A 22,124-nucleotide genomic window follows, 5' to 3' on the forward strand; every position below is an offset into this window, starting at 1 on the left:
GGGTTTTTAATTTTTATTAATTGTTGACATTTTGAAAGTGTTTCTAAAGAATAGTTTAGCATTAGTATATAAGAATATTAAACTATACACCGCGGTATAATTTATAATATTAAAAACTAAAACCTACATTCATTTAAGTAAAATAAATTTAAAAAATTTGTCTTCTCACAACTAAAACCAATCTATTATTATAAAAATAAATGTTGGTCTGCAGACTGTTTGTCCTTTACGCATTAATAAACGGCTGTACCGATATTGATGAAATTATTTGTGTGTGTTTGAGTGAATTCCCTGGATGATTAAATTCACAATTGGACCCGGTAGGTCCAACACGGGGATGTACTAAAACAGGAATTTTGAGATTTACGATGGAAATTTTTGTTTATAAATGGTTGTTATTGGTTTTAATAATAATAAATGGTTGCTATTTAACAAGTATGCATTAAACCGAATTTTCGCACATTGCCTACCCTAGGTAACTGACTTGCACTTATAGCCACTCATCGGCGGTATCCGTAATCCATCGCAGGTGGATTGCCTACTTGATATGCTGTCGCACATTGTTTGCGATCCGACATAGTCGGATTCCCTACCAGAGTGACTGAGTTGCACTTACTACAGCGAGTTACGCCCAAATAAAGTTGAACAATCACATTTTTTTTAAGAGTTGTAATTTTTTACGGGCTACAAAGTGGCGGGAAAAGCTAGTTATAAAATAAAATTATCTGAAATAATATTTTTAATGATAATAGCTAATTAATATAAGCAATAAATAACTATTTAAAGTTACATAAACACGGCTTTAGTTGAAAAATAGATAAACATTGACACATAAAAACTTTCAAAAATATTATTAAATATTTAAATATTAAGAACAATACGAGTATTATATAGAGAACATGGATTACATTTTGATTGATGGTCCTGAAAGGAGTAATTTGTTTAATGTATACAATGATTACAACCATCACAATTAGAAGGCATGTGGAAAGTAGTCCCGCCAAAAGGTGCTAAATATCATCTTGAAGCTCATTCCAAATGAGTACCCATCACAATAATTTCCCTTTAACAATGTAAGTTAGGAACTCTTTAAGAATAGAAGTAGGTACCAGGTACCTACCTATACAGTTATTACTATGTCTTATGTGACACATCAATTGACTATGCATACGGGTATATGCCTTTGAAAATCCTTACATTTTATATTAACAATCATAAAATAAATTAATGTTAATATTAAAGTACATAATAGTCCATCATAAGCAATAAGTTCCAATTTTTTAATTGTTAATTTATTTTTTTTTTTAATTTTATTAATGAAATGGGTGTTTTAACAACTTTAATTAGGTACGTGGATAATTCGTGGATATAACCTATGTCACGTTAATTATGAATACATATTATCGATTTCAATGATTTCATATAATATGATATTGTGGTAATTTGGTAAAACTATATTTTAATGTTTTAAACTATATAGTTTACGTTTTAACAACTATATGTATTCATATTTCATAATTGACTATTCCACAATTGTATAGCTTACTGATATTTTATATAGCTTTATAGTATGAGTGTATGACCTACCTTAATAAGAAGCTTAGTTTCTTTCGTGTTTATGCAAATAAAAATTCGTATAAATTATTCAAAAATAGAAACTGTACGAGCCACGAGGTTTAAGAACAAAAGCTTATACACGATATACCATTCCAACAACGAACTACCCCCAGAAAGTTAAGGGTAACAAACCGGTTAGGTTAATACAAGTCTGTGCGTCGTCCTATATATATAGATCATTAAACAGTTTAAGCTCACTCTAATATTATCTATTACTTTGCCTGTATTATTAAATATAACGAGGATGTATTAGCTAATAGGTAGGTACCTACTATTTTCTGGGTTGGACGTGGTGATCCATTTAACGTAAGACACGCATTATTTCGGAAAACACTAACGTTTTTGAAAATATTTCTTACACAGTTATACGTAATTTTAAGTCATCACAAGACAATATTTTAAACTATTCTTTTTCATCGTTATCATTTTTAAAAAAATGTTTTTACCCTTTTGAGTGATAACATACAATTTTAATTTGATATTCCGAAGAAGAATATTGCATGGAGTATTTCGATCCATAATATAATTTCGGACAAATAGTTTATGAATTATAAGTATTGTAAGTACAGATGAGCGGAGTAGTGGACCAACATTTTTCAAAAAATTATCTGTTAAATAATTTACAGTATCTATAATTTAACAATACGGATACCTAACAATATTAGGTACTCGTGAAAACAATCCATCACTCAAAATAATTGTGTTTTTAGTATTTTGTGACCAAATTTAATTTTTTTTTAAAAAAAACGAATTTTACAAATATGTATTCAGGCTTAAGCACTGAAAATTCATTATATAATGTTTCTCAATTTTTATACGATTCTCTAGATAATGGTTTGATACATATTAAAAACTTAGTAGGCAAACTTAGATATTCATTATATAAAAGATCTATTGCCTTTAAATATTTTACGTACCATTTATTTTGCATTTTATCAATCTATTTTTCAGTATGGCCTGTTAGTTTGGGGAGGTGTCAAAGATAACTATTTAAAATGTCTTCAATCGAATCAAAATAATGATACTAAGAATAATACTAAACAAAAAATAAATCTTTAGTAGGTTCATCAAGACTAAACTACTCAAATTTAGGAGTTCTTCCGATAAGATACTTATACAAACAATTGGCAATAGTATTTACTATAAAAAAAATGTACTAACCCCTTAAGGCTTAAATAATACAGATTTTTCTCAATTAAGAGAACATAGAACCTATAATAATTCACCAGTAAAGTACACAAAAAAAACCTTTGGGCAATCTTTTGTAGATTATTTAGATTCAACATATTTCAACCAGTTGTCGACTATAACCAAAAAAAATATTCATGGTGGCGTAGTCAATGGGAAAAATGAAGTTTATAAGTGGCTATTTGCTGAATTGTCTACTCCTTTAGTATAATAGTCCGTATTTTGGTGATTTTATAGTTTTATTGTTATTAATTTTAAATTTCATTTTATTTTTAGTTCAAATATTATCTAGTGTTTTAATTAATTTAATTACATAGGTATTCTAATTTCCGGTTGAAATTTGGGACTGGACTTGAGTTTGTTCTTTGTCTATTTTTATATGTATTAATTTATGTTTACTTTTATTGTATTTTCATTCTTTGTAATATGAATTCCTTGTATTGCTTTAGATTTTCTGTTTTTATTTTTTTTTTTTTATAGAAAGTTGTGTCTTTCATAAATTTTTAGTTAATAAGGTGTTTTTTGTAATTTACTAATTTACATTTCAAAATTTATATTATTTATATGTCAACATTCTCTACTCCGTCACAAGCCTTGGCTTAAAGGAGTAGATATATTTCTTTATTTATTATATAAAGAAAAATTTTAAATAAAAAAAAAATGTATATCCCTAATTCTAGAATTATTTCTGTATAATACATAAGATTTGTAGAATACTAAATAAGTATACTACTTTGTATAACATATTCCACTCCCACATACCTAGTTATAAAGAATATATTTTGTTTGCATAAAATATATTAGGAAGATTCACGAATGTGTTGATGATGATAAAAAATTGAAATCAATGATAAATCGAACATAAAATGTAAAAATAATGTTCGAAAGCCAAACACAAAAATAAAGTATATACTTTACAAGACTTCGGGCATACATAGGTACTATAGGTACATTTAATATTATAATGTGTACGTTTATGTAGGTATAACTTACTTGACCCGGAAAATCCCAGTGCGGCGACCGACAGTATAATAATATTATAATAATAAAAATATACAATTGTATAATATAATATCAATAATATGATAATAATAATATGTTGACGACGACGTATTCGTATCCGATACCCGAACGCGCTCTCAAAAAACCACAACGCTTCGACGAACTACCCTACGACGACAGTCTTGGTGGCGATATTATATCGTTATTATCATGTATAATATAATATAGGAATCGATGTGTCACGAACGATAAAAAAAAGTTATTATCACACAATATTTTAATAATGTAATATTATATAATATTATGTTTTGTTATATTATTTTATATAGTGCGCATAGGCGTGTTTAATTATAATAATAATAATAATTATTGTTATTATTATTATTATTATATTCGTCAACGAGGTCCGTCGTCTGTCCGTCCGTCGGTCCGTACGCTATGGCCCGCGCACTCACCGAAACACAGACACGCGAGCGCGCGCACGCACGCACAAACACACACACACACACACGAGCGCACACGTACCTCTAAAATATTATCTCCGGAGAGGTATTGCCGGGAGAACGACGACGGCGGTGGCGGCGGCGGCGACGACGACTACGAGGCGGCGGCGAGCGCCCATAATAACGTGTCGGCGAGGCAGGGTCGAAGCGGCTGCGGCGGCGGCGCGGAGGTCTCGCGAGGCATCATTTTCGTTCGGCGGAGTAACGGGCGGCGCGCTGTGCGCGTGCACTACGCATCCGAGCCTCTGCGTGGCCGGCGGTCCGAGCTCTCGGGGGCGCGCTGCTGCCGTTTATTGATCAGCGGCGGCGGCGGCTGGGCGATCCGCACGCAGCATCCGCGTCGGGGCCGACGCGGCGTATATTACGCGTTCTCGATATAAGGTGGCCCCCGTCCACCCCAGCGGCCCAGCCACCGCCAAGGGTAGTTGCGCGCGGGCGACCGCTTTCCGGTAACCGCGAAAAGCGCGCACGTGGACCGGGCGCTGCACGTTACCATACGTATGGTATTATATATACAAGCGCGCAAGCGCGTGACACGTGTCTTCGTCGCCGCGACCGGTGCGCGTTTCGAATTCTGACGCCATCGACGAACATAGCCGATTATAGGTGGCAATCGGGGGGGGGGGGGGGGCACAGGGCTCGGGTCCCTTAAAACATTTTTTTTTTCAAATTGGTTTTTTGATAAGACATAGGTATATCATATTATAATATGACATGTTTATAAGAATTTTAATTTTATTTGGAACTAAAAAAGGAACTCGTTCATTTTTCAAAGGAACGACAAAGGAACGGATTCTTTTTTTTATAAGGAACAAGGAACGGAACGAATTCCTTTTTATGAGGAACTTACCAAACACTGATTATATAGTATGTACACGTATCGAATTAACCAATAATAGATGGGTTTATAAGTTTAGATAGCACCATACGTTTTTCGGGAAACGCCAATCCTCTTATCGAAACTTAAATTGCTTATTATTAAAAAATCGATATTTATAGTAAATATGTCCGAGTTTTTGTGATTTATAGTTTGTTTGTTAGTTTTCCATCGATGCCCTAAGTTTAAAGGAAATACAAAATATTCAAATTACATTGAGTTTAATTTCTTAGAAATAAAAAGTTGAAAAATGTTGAAAGTTTTCGAAATAATGTTGTGCTCTGTTAAAAAAAATAACCCAATACTAACACAGAAAGCCACAAGAAAAAAAACTTATTGTATTATTACAGGTGAGTGATGGTGCTGCTGCTGCATAATGTTATATTACACACTTACGCGAAAAATCATAACTTTTAGTTACTGTATTGGACTGTAGAGCACTAACGCTCCAAACTGCAATAATTAAATAATTTATATACATATAAGATATCAATTAAAGGTACCTATGTTTAACTATGGGTACAGATTACATTAAATAACTGGCTTGTTGTTAACATATAAAGAAACTATACCTATTAAATGGTATGCCATATTATGGTATTGCAATTTGTGATTGCATTAAAAAAAATTGTATTATACACACCAGAATGAGGAGTTTGAAGCTAACAGCGCCAGAAACATCAGGAAGTGGAAACCAATAGCAATTGAGCATTTAGCAACACAACCAATGTTTGAAAGTAAAAAAATACTACTTGGGACACTGCAGTGACCGGGTGTTGGCCAACGCGTCTCGCTTCGGCTCACCTCGGCGCTCGATAAAGTGACGCGTGACGGAAAATAAAATTTAAAAGCAATATAATATACCTAGTCGGTCAAAATGTTAAAAATCTATTATCAAAAACTGTTATACCATTATACATTTATACCTACGTGCAGTCACGATTTTAAAACAAACACGACGCACCGACCGTTGTGAACACTAAAATGTAAATATTTATAACTTTAAGGTTCGGATTTCTACGCATAAAAAAATTACAAAACATGTAATAAAAACTATAAAAAATGTAGATATATATTAAAAATCCTTGAAACACTTGAAAAATGCGAAATATGTAAATATAATTGTGAGTACCTATACTTACTATAATTATAATAATAAAATTAATTTCACGACAAAATAGTGTAATACTACCTATTATGATCTTCGTTTTGTAATATAACTAATGCAATGAGGTATAAATTATTGTGTACGTAGTAGGTACATCTTAAATCTTTAGGTTTTATAAGACCTAACTTAACCTAACCTAACGTCGTTAAAGTGTGCGTGTTTATCGATACTAAATCAATAGTTTATAATAATATGGATAAATATATCAATGGCACCGATACATATAAACATTTAGCTGGGGGTGGGTTCATAGGAGAATACAATTATGAAAATTAATAGGAATAGGATCACAAATTATTAAGTAATATTGCCCATCGAGAGTAATAACAATATTAATATTGTATACATAATATTATAATATAATATAAAAGGTTGCATTTTGTTTATATTTTTGTATTTTGTATTATCGACTATCGTTGCAGTCGTTGCAGCTAATTAATTATTATTTTAATATTATTACCTACGTATTGGTTGAAAAAAGAAGAGAAGTCTGATCAAAAATAAAACAAAAGTGGATGGAAAATTGTTTGTGAGACTGTGAGGAGGTTTCAAATTTTTTTAGTGGGTTTTGTGGGGTAGGGTGGGTGGTTGTCGGAGATCCTTGCCATACATATAATTTTGTACTTCGGTGCCACTGAAATATATCGAAAAACATAACAAATATTGTAAAATATGTTTGCCTTATGGCTTATGTACAAAAATAAAGTTTATTTTATTCAGTATCTTTTGAAACATATTTAAAGTTAGGTAATTTTTCTGCATTACGACTCATAAATAGAATGACTCATACATAAATGATCACCTATATTATATAAAAGTAGATAGCTTTTTACCTGCTGCCTGCCACACTACTCTATACATACAATCTCCTGTCCCAAATATGAATATAAATTGAACTTAATGTTTGAATTTGGAATAACGTTATAAACTATAATATTTAAAAATAGAAAATTCATATATAATTTAGTAATTACTATAGTATGTAATCATCGATTTAACGCTTGATTTACCAAATATTTTTTTTTTTTGGATTTGAATTTCCGGACATCTGGCGTATAATTATTGTTAAACAAACCAGCTAGCGATAGATATCTAATGGCATATCCCCATATTATTTTTAATTTTGTAGACATTTAATTTTTATAAACAATACATCAAAATATTAGATTAAATCATTATAAATAAGTACTCACAATATAAAAAAGGTGGGTAAGTGGATGTCGCTCTGCTGTACAGTAGGTTACAAGTGGGTCACTGTAATGGATGGTGTTAAATTTGAATTCAATGATATAATATCATTGTATAGGAAAAACGATTTTGAGCGAAAACAGTCAGTCAGCCTATGATATTACCAAGTATATTTGATGATATTATTGTGAATAAAGTAATTTATATATAACCTATTTACGTGGAGCCTTGTTTTAAATTTTCAATCCTTAGCCATAAAAGTTAAACATTTTATACATTTTTAACTACAAAATAATTAATAAATTATAAATTTGATAAATGTTGTCAAAATTTGAACTTTAAATGCTTATAAAAAAAAATTGTGATTATATATTTTTAACATTTTTCAACTGCTATTGTAAGAATATATCAGGAGCCTTATATTAAATTTTCACGCTTTTTTACCCAACAAATAAAATTTTATTGATGTTTATAGAAAAAAAAACTAAAAAAATTGAAAACTGACAATGTCCGTAAACAGCTCAAAAAGAGTCAAATTATTTTCAAAATTTTATAGTGTATAGAAAATGCTAATACAAACATTCAGTGAAATTTTCAAGTATCTAGTCATTCGTTTTTTAATTACAATAAAATAAGAAAATTGTTAGGTACATGAGAAATTGAGTGAATATCAAATGTTGTAAAAATATAAATTTCAGACGCTCATAAAAATTTAATTTAAGTTTCTTGTAGACATTTTTTTTTTTTGATAAAGGTAGACAAACTTATGAGTAATCTTATATCACATTTTCAAATCTTAGATTTAAAAAGAAATTTTTTTATGAATTCTCAACTCAAAATAATTTACTAATTTTCGTGATTTTTCCGTATTTTGTCAAAATTTGAACTTTAAATGCTTATAAATAAAAATTGTGACCAAGGATTTTTAATTTTTTTCATCTGCCTTTGAAACAATAACCTAGGAGCCTTCTATTAAATTTTCACGCTTTTTTACCCAACAAATACAATTTTATTGATATTTATAGAAAAAAAAACAAAAAAAATTGAAAACTGACAATATCCGTAAACAGCTCAAAAAGAGTCAAAATATTTTCGAAATTGTATGGTGTATATAAAATGAAAATATAAACATTCAGTGAAATTTTCGTATATCTACAGTAATTCGTTTTTGAGTTACAACAAAATAACAAAATCGTTACATGAGAAATCGAATGAATATCCAATATTCTAAAAATATGAACTTCAAACGCTCATAAAAATTTAATTAGGCATTTTTTTTTTTTTTTTGATAAAGGTAGATGAACTTATGAATAATCTTGTATTACATTTTCAAACCTTAGATTTAAAAAGAAAAAAATTTTATGAATTCTAAACTCAAAATAATTTGCTAATTTTCGTCATTTTTACGTAATAATGTATCGAGATTTGTACTTTAAATTCTTATAAAAAAAATTGCGACTTTATGGATTTTTCATATTTTTCAAATATTATTGTAACAATATATTAAGAGCCTTAAATTAAATTATCAAGCTTTTTCACCCAACAAATAAAGTTTTATTGACGTCCATAGAAAAAAAGACTAATAAAATTGGAAACTGAAAATGTTCCTAAAAAGTACAAAACAAATCAAAATATTTTTAAAATTTTATCGTGTATAGAAAATGCAAATATAAAAAACCATTGGACATTTCATGAATATATGTTCATTTGTTTTATAGTTACACCAATAACCAAATTCGATTTTGTGGGAAACCGATTTTGCTTAAAAATTCCAATGTTTCTTAATTTTTATGTTTTTTTTCCAAGCGTTTTTGAAAACTATTTCTTTAGGTAAAATTTTACCTTTCAAATGCACCAACTAGATTCACTTTCTCATCGAACAAGATACTGTTGAAGAAAATCGAAGCAGTTTCACTGCCCCAAACCGTGATGACAGACACAAAAATTAAAAAATTAAATAATAAAAACACATAGGTATATATCATATCATTGTAAAATCAATACAATCATCGCTCCGCTCAGAATCTAAAATGATTATCCACACACAGCTTAACTTAAATTTACTTAAAAGTTATGTATAACTTTATGGGTTATACTCATACAATTAATATAATAATAAAATATTCATATGTTTTTAATTATCTGCAAACCGCAATAATACAGACTATATATTACTGTAAAAGTGTAACGGTTTTCAGTGTAACCTGCATTGCCTGCATGTAAGTATAGGTGACTATATTATGTTTAAATAAATATTCTATTAAGGACATGTAGTAAATATATCTAATACAGTATTACCTATTTACCTATACATCTAATACCTAAACAGCTAATACTGTTGGTCATAAATACTAGTATTTATAATTGCTATAATAATATATTCACCAATATGCAGCAATGCTAATACTTACACTAGGTAATTTCTTTTTTCACTTTAGGAACTTAAACATATAAAATTGAAGTACCAGTTTCGATTAATTTATAAATAAGCAATACCTGTCATGAAGTATGAATACACACACTTAATACAGTTAAGGAAAATGAGAAATTTTTCAGTGTCACTTATAAAAAGGGGGTCAAGTGGGTGTCGCTCTGCTGTACACTAGGTTACAATTGGATCACTGTAATGTATTGTTAAATTTGAATTCAATGATACAATATCATTGACCATTGTATAAGAAAAACGATTCTGAGCGAGGGTGGTCAGTATTACTAAGAATATTTGATGATATTATTTTGAATAATAAGTAATTTATATTTAACCTATTTAAGTGGAACTTTGTGTTTAAATTTTCAATCCTTTACTATAAAAGTTGAATATTTTATAAATGTTTAACTATAGGTACTAAATATCTAATTAGGTCAAAATATTTTCAAAATGGTGTATGGAAAATGAAATTATAAACATTCTATCAAATGTTCGTGTATCTACAGTTATTCGTTTTTGAATTACAACAAAAGAAGGAAATCGCTACTTGAGAAATCAAGTGAATATCCAATGTTGTAAAAATATGAACTTCAAACACTCATAAATATTTAATTTTACTTTCTTTTAGATATTTTATTTTTCGATAAAGGTAGACAAGCTTATGAGGAATCTTGTATTGAATTTTCAATTCTTAGATTTAAAAAGAAAAATTTTTATGAATTTCTAACTCAAAATAGTTTGCACATTTTCGTTATTTTTACGTAATGTGTCGAGATTTGTACTTTAAATGCTTATAAAAAAATATTGCAACTATATGGATTTTTCATATTTTTCAAATATCATTGTAACAATATATTAAGAGCCTTGTATTAAATTTTCAATCTTATTTACCCAACAAATTAAAAAAATACTGTTGAAGAAAATCGAAGTAGTTTTGCTGCCTCAAACGGTGATGACAGACACAAAAAAAAAAAAAATAAAAAAAAACACACTTCGTTGTAAAATTAATAGATGCATCGCTCCGCTCAAAATCTAAAATCAGATTTATATAATAGGTAATATAATATTATAAAGTAGTAAATACTCGTACTCCTGATCAGTATAAAACCTAATTAAATATTGCGTGGTAATCTAAAATAGTAAAATGAGTATTATAAGATTGAATTAAGTGCACGAACCACAACGCGAATCGAATTAATGAGGATTACTATCCGTAGATATGGACCATTAAAAAATTTTAACAACTTTCCATTACCTATGGTCGACATGGTATGATTTATTTACTAAAGGCTCTAGTCAGAGCCGATGAGTTTTTAGTACAAAAACTTGCCTCACAGGAAAAACTTTCACGCCTGTGAAATATAGTTAGATTTCGATAATTTTTATTTGAAAGATGAAGACTTTTTGCATAGACTTCGACTATATTTTTAGAAGTTATAACATAAACCTTTATAACGGGTCTGGCCTTCTGGCCTGTTTTAAACTTAAATAATAAAACAAAATATACTCAAATTGTTGTGTTTTAAAATGTTTAAAATGAATTCAACAATTTGAGTCCAATGTGACTTAAATAAAGTTTTCCGTTAGCAAGTAAAAAAAATAAATAAAATCCAACTATTCTACGAGGCGTGCTTGTTTGTTCGGTAAACTCGTTTTTGATCTTTGATTTTATTTTTTTGTACTACCTATAGGATATAATATTGTATGGCCGCTGTGCCTCATAACTACAAATTGTCTAAATAAGTAACCGGCTGCGACTGATGATTGATCAATACAAATAATTAGGTTATGCATAACTGATAAATTCATATTTTTATAAATATTTGAGAAATCGCCAATTGTACTGTAATATAAATTATAATAATATAATATACGTTAATATAATTATAAACATTTTGTAATTGACCATAGTTTGATATTTATATTTTATAATAAGTGATGCTCTATTCTATAACAGTTCAAACCCTATTTTATGTATTTGAGATACAGCGATTATATGTACTCAGGTATATGTTATTTTCAATTACATAACTACTCTCTATATAATATACTATGACATCATTAATAAAATATTAACGTTGATTTAGCATTATGTCACGATGTAATGTATATTATGTTTAAAATATAAGTACTATAAATAAGCGCCATGCGCTCCCCAAGCATGTATAACCATGTATAATTATTTTTCTCCAAATGTAAAAAAAATTTGTTGGTCCAAAAATAACTGGTAAAAATAATAGGTATTATGTATTATTATACTGCCATAACTCGTAATAATTAACAGTTTAATTATTAATTTATATGAATATTAGTAAACACGCTATAATAGGTACTTACCTACATTATATAAATATATAATATTATATTATACAACTTCTTACTCGTTGCATTAATAACATTGTCACTGACAATAACACATAACTCATCCATTTACAAACGACACAAACGAGTAACGATAACTGTACCTAGCTAAGTTTAGACAATTTATCAGTGCCGTGCTAACTTTCATTGGCACCCCTATTAAACATACATATTTAAACATTTGCCGTCCGTTAAGACCAAAGAGGTTTTTAACCTAACCTCCAGTGGCGGCGCAAACAATTTTTATTCATGAGACAATAACATTTTTTCAAATTTCTAATAACCTACACCTGGAATTTAGTTATATCCAAAAGTCATTCGGTAACAACTGACAAATGTCCACTAGGCAGTATTCACCCACCTACCAGCTACACAACAATTTTTCGTCTGGGACACTTCTCCCAAAAAATCTCTGCTGTGCCGCCGCACTGTACCTATCTAACTGTTTAAGATTCCATTTTCGTCAGAGGTGGTTACCATCCAAAGTTTATAGATAATAATTAATAATATCTATCAACTGTTAGGGTTTCACAATAATGTATTATAAAAATATAAAATAATATTTCGAAAAAATAAATTGAAAAAGGTGGGCAAGCAGTGGCGGATCCAAGACTTAATTTTGGGAGGGGCATGGGGGGGAAAGTACAAAAAGTTCCAAAATTGCAGGCTAAACACAGTGTAAAACAAAGGAAAACTACGGCGATTGGGGGGGGGGGGCAAATGCCCCTTTTGCCCTCCCCCGGGATCCGCCACTGTGGGCAAGCGCATTACAGTATTACCTATACATCTAATACCTAAACAACTACCACCGTTGATTATAAATAGGTAGGTACTAGTATTTATAATCGCTATACCTAATAGTATATTCACCAATGCTAATACTTACACTAGGTATTTTCTTTTTTCACTTTAGGCACTTAAACATATAAAACTGAAGTACCTACCCATTGGCCATTTCGATTAATTAGTTTTTAAATAAGCAATACCTGTTATGAAGTATGAATACACACACTTTATACAGTTTAGGAAAACGAGACATTTTTCAGTGTTACTTATAAAATAGGTAGGCAAGTGGGTGTCACTCTGCTGTACAGATGGTTACAAGTAGCCCACTGTAATGGATGGTGTTAAATTTAAATTCAATCATAATATAATATATTATTGTATACGAAAAACTATTCTGAGCGAAAACTGGCAGTCAGAGCCTATGATATTACTAAGCATAATTATTGACAACATTATTGTGAATAAAGTAATTTATATATAATAAATATTTGCGTGGAACCTTGATTTCAATTTTCAATCATTAGCTATAAAAGTTGAACATTTTAATTTGATAAATTTTGTCAAAATTCGAACTTAAATGCTTATTAACAAAAATTGTGCCATGTAATTTTACTATTAAATAACTGATTTTGTAACAATATATCAGAGCTTTGTAGTAAATTTTCACTCTTTTTGGCGCAATAAATAAAATTTAATTGATAATTATAGAAAAAAAATAAAAAAATTTTTTTTTGTTTTTCTCGGCGCTTTTGAACACTTGTGGGAACATGGGATTTTGACCTCCCTAATGCACCAACTAGATTTACTATCCCATCGAACAAGATACTTAAGTCGAAAATCGAACCATTATTTCAACTACTCATCGTGTTTACAGACACAAAAAATAAAAATAAAAAGACACACATCATTGCAAAATCAATACATTCAACGCTCCGCTTGGAATCTCAAATGAATCTTTTAAAACTATATCAGAAATATAAGCGTTTATTTTTAAAATTTTGAAAACATTGATAATTTGATTTTCTATATTTGAAAATATAGTAGTCAAGTATCAAGTTCTCAATGTTTATACCTGGTTAAAATGCAAATGTCGAAAGAATATTCTCACGTAAATAACTTATGGACTGAAAAAAAATAAATTGGAAATAAAAACAATTAAATCGGTCATAGTAAAAATACTTTACTCGCAAATATGTACATCGTACGTAGTACGTATACAGACTACAGATGACTATTTATTAGAAAATCCATAACATTATTACCTACTTATTTTAATAAATCCATCCTTCTAACAAATATTACAATACGATTGTACACCATTATAACAACCCATTTTATTTTTTTTACAAAAATTTCGTTTTTTAATTTTATTTACAATCTATTTACTAGGAGGTGGGTACATTTTACAATCGTAAAATGTTGATTGCTTTAAATGATTAATTATCTACTTATTTAATTTGAATTTTTTTTATTTATTGATTTTAAAAATCTTATATTTACAATAATTTAAAAATATTTGTAGGTATTATGTAATCCAATTTAACTAGTTTTCTTTTTATTGAGCTTAAAATAATCTCATGTTTACTAAATATGTAATAATATGTGATTAACTTATATATTTTATTAAAACTTAACCGTAACTATTATTATATTTTAGAAAACTTATGTTAAAATTAACACACCCTTCAATAAAATCCAGATCGTCCTTATAGTCCTTACAACTATAGCAGCTATCGGTCATATAACTCAAGGTTAAAAAGGTCTAAAAAGAGTTTTGAAATTCAACTTAAACGAAATCTAGGGACCCTAATATAATAATAATAATAGTAATATGGAGAATATAATACATTATATTATTACCCGATATTGCCTATGATGTATTATGTTTTTAAGGCGATTAGGTATAGGCAATGTATGGACATAGAAAAATAAACGTACAATTTTGACTAAACACTATAATAATTATCAATTTGACTTTCAGAGTTTTCACAAAACAGCTAACAGAATGTAACTGTAAAATCTTAAAACGTACCTACGATTTATCGAAAATTGTCTTTTAGGCTTTAGATCTACGATTCATAGTATCAAAACAATGGAATTACCTGCCGCCTGTGCCTAACCATTTCTTCGTGGCTCATCGTAGGTAGTCGCTACGCGTTTCCGGCTTCCGCCTTCTTTATTCGATCCACCACAATCGCTCATCGAACTTGGATCGACTTTTTTTTGTCTATGTTTGATTATTCACAACAATTATGGTTAGTCTAAACTAAAATGAAATGGACGCCACCGTGTGGACCATAGACAAGAATACTAGACGTGAAGACGTGAATAATAATATTATATTATGGTACTACAGTGTAGTCTTGTCTTCTCATCACTATCTAAAAATATAATATTTCATTATAAAATATAAATGTATAAAAATGTTGTACACATATTGTATAACTACGTACCGTGTATTTTTGTAGGACTGTACCTACGACTCTACGATTAAATATCTAAAAACAGTAAAAACTGCGACATAACCAAAAATTCAGAAAATTATTAATAAAGAGATTAATAGAGAGCCTATATAGGCTCTCTACCTATTACCATTGATTATGAACTAGGTACCTAATAATTTGTATAACCATGGATTCAGTTCTTGCACTTCATGGTATAATGAATACTGTTACCTACCATAGTCGAAGAATATAATAAACCTAACCATACTCCGTGTCTCCGTGGAATCCAAATACAATGGATACTTAAATAATATTTATTTACGTTTATCTTTATCCGTTCTCCGCGGCAGGTACGCCTACTAGGTAACCATATTATTACCCATCAGCTGTTGTGTTTTCGATTTTTTGAAGATTCTATGGATAGAAAAAGCTGTATTTGTTATTCTTATTACCGAATACTATATTGTAGATATCTACAGTATTTGTTTTACTTACTAACCACTAGTTCATCAATATTTATCTGATTATTTGGATAGTATAGTAGATACCCAGCAAGTTACTTGACTTAGTAATAGAAATAGAAGAAGTATCCTGATGACGATAAAAAAATTTGCGTGCCCATCTAATTATTAATTAATATACGTAAGTAATTTAATTGAGGGGTGCTTCGCTTTTATTACACCATCAAACCTTACAAGCACTACAAAGTAGTAAGTACAAACCAACAAACATGACATAACTTATTATACTAAAGTAGGTACCATACTTTAAAAGTTTCAGTAAGACCGTGCAAGACCTACTTTCCCCCTTTGTATTCTTTATGCCTATAAAGTATATAGTTACCTCCTACATATTATTAGTATGTATATTTTTTTTCTCAAATTCCTAAAATAAGACCCAAATTATAAACATAGCAAAAAGTATACTACTAGGACTAAGCCGACACTGCAGAAGATGCTAACCGTTATCAATGGAATAAACAAAATACATTTAAAATAGTATACAAACATTTTTGAATAAAACTCCATAAATTATACTACTTTTCATTTAAAACATTGTGTCCTTGTCTTTAGGGATAAATATCATTATTATTGTATTTTATCTATTAACAATAAAACCCTAGGATAGAATAAAGCTTGTTAATATACTGTTCTATATTTTTATAAACATTATATCTTAATTCTTAATGTTTTATTTTGTTTCTAACCACTGTTAAATTTAAAACCGTCACACAAAAATATTTTGCGCTCGGCTGTCACTATAACTCGCGTTTAATGTTCTTACAAACTATTGGTATATTTAATAAACCTATGTTACATAAGTAATAAGTTATTATAATTTATAATAAAATCCTAAACTAATCTATGACAATTCCAATCACATTTTCAATATTTTTTTAAAAATTTATTTTAATAATTAATTTGCATTAATTATTTACATAGGCAAGACAGTTTAAAAATAACTTTTATATTGACAAAAAAAAAAACATTCGTATTATCGAATTAGTAATCTTAAAATATTCAGTCCAAGTATTCTAGCATCGTGGAATAGTTAAAAACAGATTATGGATAAAAAATAAAATACTAGCTACATATATAATATCATATCATAGTGATTATATTTTTATCATCCTATACATTTTTAATAGGTATTGTTTGAACTAACTGATACTTATTTAAGTCTAAATATTTTGATGACAATTGTTATTCTATAATATTCATACATATAACATATAAGTATTAAGTATACTTTAATCATGAATATAATTTAATAAATATATAATATAGGTACGTACATAACAGTTTATAAAGAATAATGTTTAATCTGTATGTAGGTATACAAGTTATTAACATTTTGTAAACTTAGATTATAATATTATTTAGAGTTTTTTGATTTAGTTAATAATTATTTTGAAGTTAATTTTCCATAAGGCTTATGATGATCCTTGATGAGCCAAATATGATCTATTACCTCGCCATCCTAAGCAAAAATGATTTTGTTAAATATTGTATTAACTTTCAATTTTCATTAAATTATTTTATGTTCATTGTAAATCAATATAATTATATAATTATTATATATATATAAATTATTATACAATATTTATGCATAAAAAGATTTATAAATGTTAAATAACATTCGCACCTTGTCATCGGACACTTGTTCAACATATAAATGTGTACTATTATAAATCTTCATACGGCCATAACCATAATCACTATTTCTAATTGCTGACCAATCTGGAGGGTTTGGAATAAAATTGTCAGTTCTTTCTTGGCAACCCTGAAACAACAAAAATTATTTATAGAATATTATTATAACAATAGAATAGTAAAATGTGTTACTGACAGCAGAACCAGATGTAATATGAACTGGTGCTCCTGGATTTGTATACGGTTCTAAATAAGAGCCATTATAAACAGTATGGTCATACACAGGCCACATTCTTTCATATGTATGTTCATGGCCCCAAAGACACAAGTCAACTCCATTATCATAAAATAGTTTTTCTAACCCAAACCTAAGCAAAACATAATGATTTATTATTTTTTAAATAACTTATATTTGTCTTTATCAATTGTAGTAGTTATGTTACTTGGTACTCAAGTCGTATGTTATGTACATGAAAAATGTATCTACCACAACTGTTTGTTGGTGTTGTATGTTATCTACAATCTTTCTCATTTGACTTTGACACGTCTGCATGCAGATTCTTTATATGCCCCTTGTTACCAGATCAATGAAGTGAAGCTGTTGATTCACTGTTTCAAGCATATATCCGTAGTCACATAAGTTGCTGTTCATTTTTCATAGCTCTCCATTTGTCCAAGTGAATTTTGGACCCAAATTCTACTACACGTTTAGTAATGGGAAGTAACGTAGCTCTAACTGTACAGTCTAAACACCCATAGACCCGGTACTCGTAATTTTGTATGACACTGAAGTCAAATGTGTAAAGTGTAGGCTGTGGAGTGTATTATTTATGTTTATAATTATACGGTAATACAGAAAATGTCAGTCTCTGTATAATGTAGATATCACCCAAAACGTAGATAATATACAGCACGATTAAAACCTCATGTAAATAACATACAACGCGAGTTCCTGTTACTTACCAATGGAGTAATGGGAGACCAACCCTAGTGATGGTTTCATGATATGTACAATCATCTTTATCGTCGTCTGAACAATACATTGGTCTATGACCATAAACAATTATCCATGGTCTCTGTTTACGGTTTTCAGGTCTATTTGCTTCCTAAAAAGTAAAAACAAATAAAATAAATCATAACATGACAAGATGATAATAATACAATATCATGTAAATTTACTTTAAGATCATTAACAAGCCATTCATATTGTAAAACAACTGGTTTAATCCCATAATAAAGGAAATAGTAAAACTCTGTCGAAATACTAATAAAGTGAGCTGGTCCTAAATTAAAACTATACATCATGTTCTCATAGCCACCAGGCATACTGAAACGAGCTTTATAATTGCTGAAATTACTGCAAAAACACATATCATTATACATTAATATTTCGTATTTATTAAAAGATAAAATATTTAGTTAAAATCTAACTAGTTTTGCTCGTGATTGCCAGGACAAGTCATGTATGGTACATATGAAGCTACCGGTTCCAATTGGCGCATGAATTCATCTCCAACTTTGGCATTTTCCTGTGAATTAATATTTATTCTATAGTAATGAATTATGATAATTTAATAAGGCTAATGACTGAAATAGATATCACTATTATATGATTTTATATTAATTCTTTAACTTCTCCTTAGCAAAATAATAAAAAAAACTATAAAATAAAGATGAACTTTGAAAGTTTTAAGAAAATAGCAAGCAATTAAGCATATAGCTAATTTATTGATTCATTTTTTTTTTTTACAAGAAATATACAATCTATACATATTATGCACAATAAGTATATGAGATTAGAAAAAAAAACATTATGAGGTTGCGTGAATAAGGAGCCACCCATTAGTAGCACTTAGTGCTATAACTCGCGTTTGATGTTCTTACAAACTATTGGTATATTTAATAAACCTATGTTACATAAGTAATAAGTTATTATAATTTATAATAAAATCCTAAACTAATCTATGACAATTCCAATCACATTTTCAATATTTTTTTAAAAATTTATTTTAATAATTAATTTGCATTAATTATTTACATAGGCAAGACAGTTTAAAAATAACTTTTATATTGACAAAAAAAAAAACATTCGTATTATCGAATTAGTAATCTTAAAATATTCAGTCCAAGTATTCTAGCATCGTGGAATAGTTAAAAACAGATTATGGATAAAAAATAAAATACTAGCTACATATATAATATCTAATATCACAACTTTGGAAGTTGTGTTGTTATCGGATTAAGTTAAATGATCTCTACACCATTTTCTTTTGGGTCTACGACGGAGATTTCCAGGAAGTGACAGGATATGTAATCCTTTTAATAAAGAATTTTCATGGTTTTCTAATTTAATATAAAAACGTTTATAGAAAACAGCAGCTTATTGATTAAATTAAAAAAAAGATTTTTACTAAATAACCTTTTTAGCCATAGAATAATTAAATATAATATTTTAGATTTTTAAATGCAGTGTGTTCAATAAAAAGTAAAAACCAAACACAAAGAAAATATTTAAGCATTTAATAAATAATATTATCTATACAGGAGAAATGTTAATTAGCAATTAGTTGAAACTGGTAAAATGTTTGTAATTTTTGATTATGTAAACATGCAATTTTATTAAAACAATAATTACACAGAAAAAACAAATTAATTAGATCTTTAAAACACAATCGTATATACAGATATAAAAGAAAAACTTCGAAAAATATGACATGAGTTAACTCATACATAAATAGTTAGACTAATTTAATTTTTTTTTTTAATTTGAACTGATTAAACCCTGTACGTTAATATTTTTAACTGTTTTGGAAAGTTATACTTACACTATCCATATCATATGCAAAATCACCGATATGAAGTATCATATCATAAAGTTCTCGTTCAGTTTCCTCTTGTAATCTAGGAAGAGATTGTGCATTTACATTACCCAAATCACCGAAAAAAGCAAGGCTAGGTGACCAATTGGTATCACTAGGAACAGTTTTAAACCAAAACCGGGGAGACCAGCCTTGATTACTTCCACAGTAATACACTATATTAATATAAAATTGTGATAGCAATTACTACAGAAAATTTTTTTTTTTCAAATATAATTACCATATTTACTGGATGGTTGTAACCCAGCAAGCCTGACGCGATGTATATACTGAGTACGGTGGAGTTCACCACCATCTACAAACAATGTAGAAGTACCTGTAGCCTTAAGAATTGGTCCATTAATTCCATATTTTACCACTGATTCGTCTGTATCGTTCCATGTTGTCCATGTAACAACTAACTCAGTTTCAGATTCTAATAAACATAGTAAAGATATATAAATAATAGCTTAAAATATTCATTAACAAGAATAATATTGTTTTTAGCTAAAATTATAAATAATTATTAGTATAGTACCTACTTACAAAGAATTTTAGATTGAAAATAATAAGGTTAGATACATCAAAGTTTATCAAAATACAATTTGAACCATACCGATTATTTTTCAAACAATTTTAAAATTTTATTTCAAATTGTAATACATTTTTATTTTGCTATCTAGTCATTATTAAATGTATTCCATAATAAACTTACAAGTTTGTAATTCAATAACTGTTTGCATACACCCAAATAATTAATTTTACATAGTAATACAGTTGATGAAACTAAATGTCGTTAAATGTATAGTTAAAATTTGACACAATCATTTTTTTAAGTTAATAGGTGCCTAAATTTTTATTATATAGCTATCTAATATCTTATATTTAAGTATATAAATATAAATATATATTTTTATTTTGTTGAATAGGTACTATTCATTTTTTCGAATGGTGAATTTAGTTCATCTATATGGGATTTCAACAGTTGAACTATTTATTTATAGTAAGAAAAACTTTCAACTCACCACCCAATGATAAATGGATTTGTTCTGGTTGATATCTTACAAGAGGATCTGCGGCGCAAAAGCCGAAGATTGTTAGAATAACCAACAGTTGACAAGTCTTCATTTTGATTTATATATTATAACTTTTTGAATAAAATCACATGAATATCAAGTTATAATAACTTTATCAAACAGACTTAAATTCATTGTATTGTTATTAACAATTACAACTAATATATTTTAATTTGCTTTTTAAACACAACAATCGACTTACTTTAAGTTGCGCAATAATGAAACTGAATACCTAGCAAAGTGCGCTTTGAGCACTAGATTTCCTGTATAATAGACAATAGTAAACAGTAGTACATGACAAATTATTATTCAATAATATTTATTAGTTCGTAATTAAATAAATATAAAATAAATAAGCTGATACTTGATAATAAAAAATTCTTTTTGTTTGATACCTGAATACTGATAAGCACGATTTAAGATATACATATCTATATATATATATATATATATATCTTAAATCGTGCTGATAAGT

General features: G+C 28.5%; 2 protein-coding genes across 2 annotated transcripts in view; both read right to left on the reverse strand.

The window, feature by feature from the left end:
* Positions 1-4,385, reverse strand: part of LOC132944220 (protein PALS1) — a 62,871-nt gene extending 58,486 nt beyond the window's left edge. The window contains exon 1 of the mRNA XM_061013454.1: positions 3,799-4,385. The gene's annotated coding sequence lies outside the window, so the exon portion shown is untranslated. The remainder of the gene's footprint in view (positions 1-3,798) is intronic.
* Positions 4,386-16,698: 12,313 nt separating this feature from the next.
* On the reverse strand, positions 16,699-22,024 carry LOC132944293 (acid phosphatase type 7). The gene is made up of 10 exons (XM_061013566.1): positions 21,852-22,024; positions 21,599-21,720; positions 20,815-21,009; positions 20,541-20,749; positions 19,147-19,244; positions 18,895-19,072; positions 18,679-18,821; positions 17,912-18,083; positions 17,708-17,845; positions 16,699-17,542 (listed from the first exon to the last, which is right to left on the reverse strand). The coding sequence occupies exons 2-10, from the start codon at positions 21,699-21,701 to the stop codon at positions 17,468-17,470; spliced, it is 1,311 nt and encodes a 436-aa protein (XP_060869549.1). The 5' UTR covers positions 21,702-21,720; positions 21,852-22,024; the 3' UTR covers positions 16,699-17,467.
* Positions 22,025-22,124: the final 100 nt, after the last annotated feature.

This window comes from Metopolophium dirhodum, chromosome 5 (genome assembly GCF_019925205.1).
Source record: "Metopolophium dirhodum isolate CAU chromosome 5, ASM1992520v1, whole genome shotgun sequence".
NCBI classification, from domain to species: Eukaryota; Metazoa; Arthropoda; class Insecta; order Hemiptera; family Aphididae; genus Metopolophium; species Metopolophium dirhodum.

Bases quoted from the DNA above. Each gene is read 5' to 3' on its own strand.
- LOC132944293 (XM_061013566.1), bottom strand. From the start codon at position 21,701: ATGAAGACTTGTCAACTGTTGGTTATTCTAACAATCTTCGGCTTTTGC. The intron at 19,073-19,146 runs GTTAGATTTTAA...GTGTTTTTGCAG, and splicing joins GGCAATCACGAGCAAAACTA to TAATTTCAGCAATTATAAAG. The intron at 18,084-18,678 runs GTAAGTAACAGG...TGTTTTGCTTAG, and splicing joins GGTCTCCCATTACTCCATTG to GTTTGGGTTAGAAAAACTAT.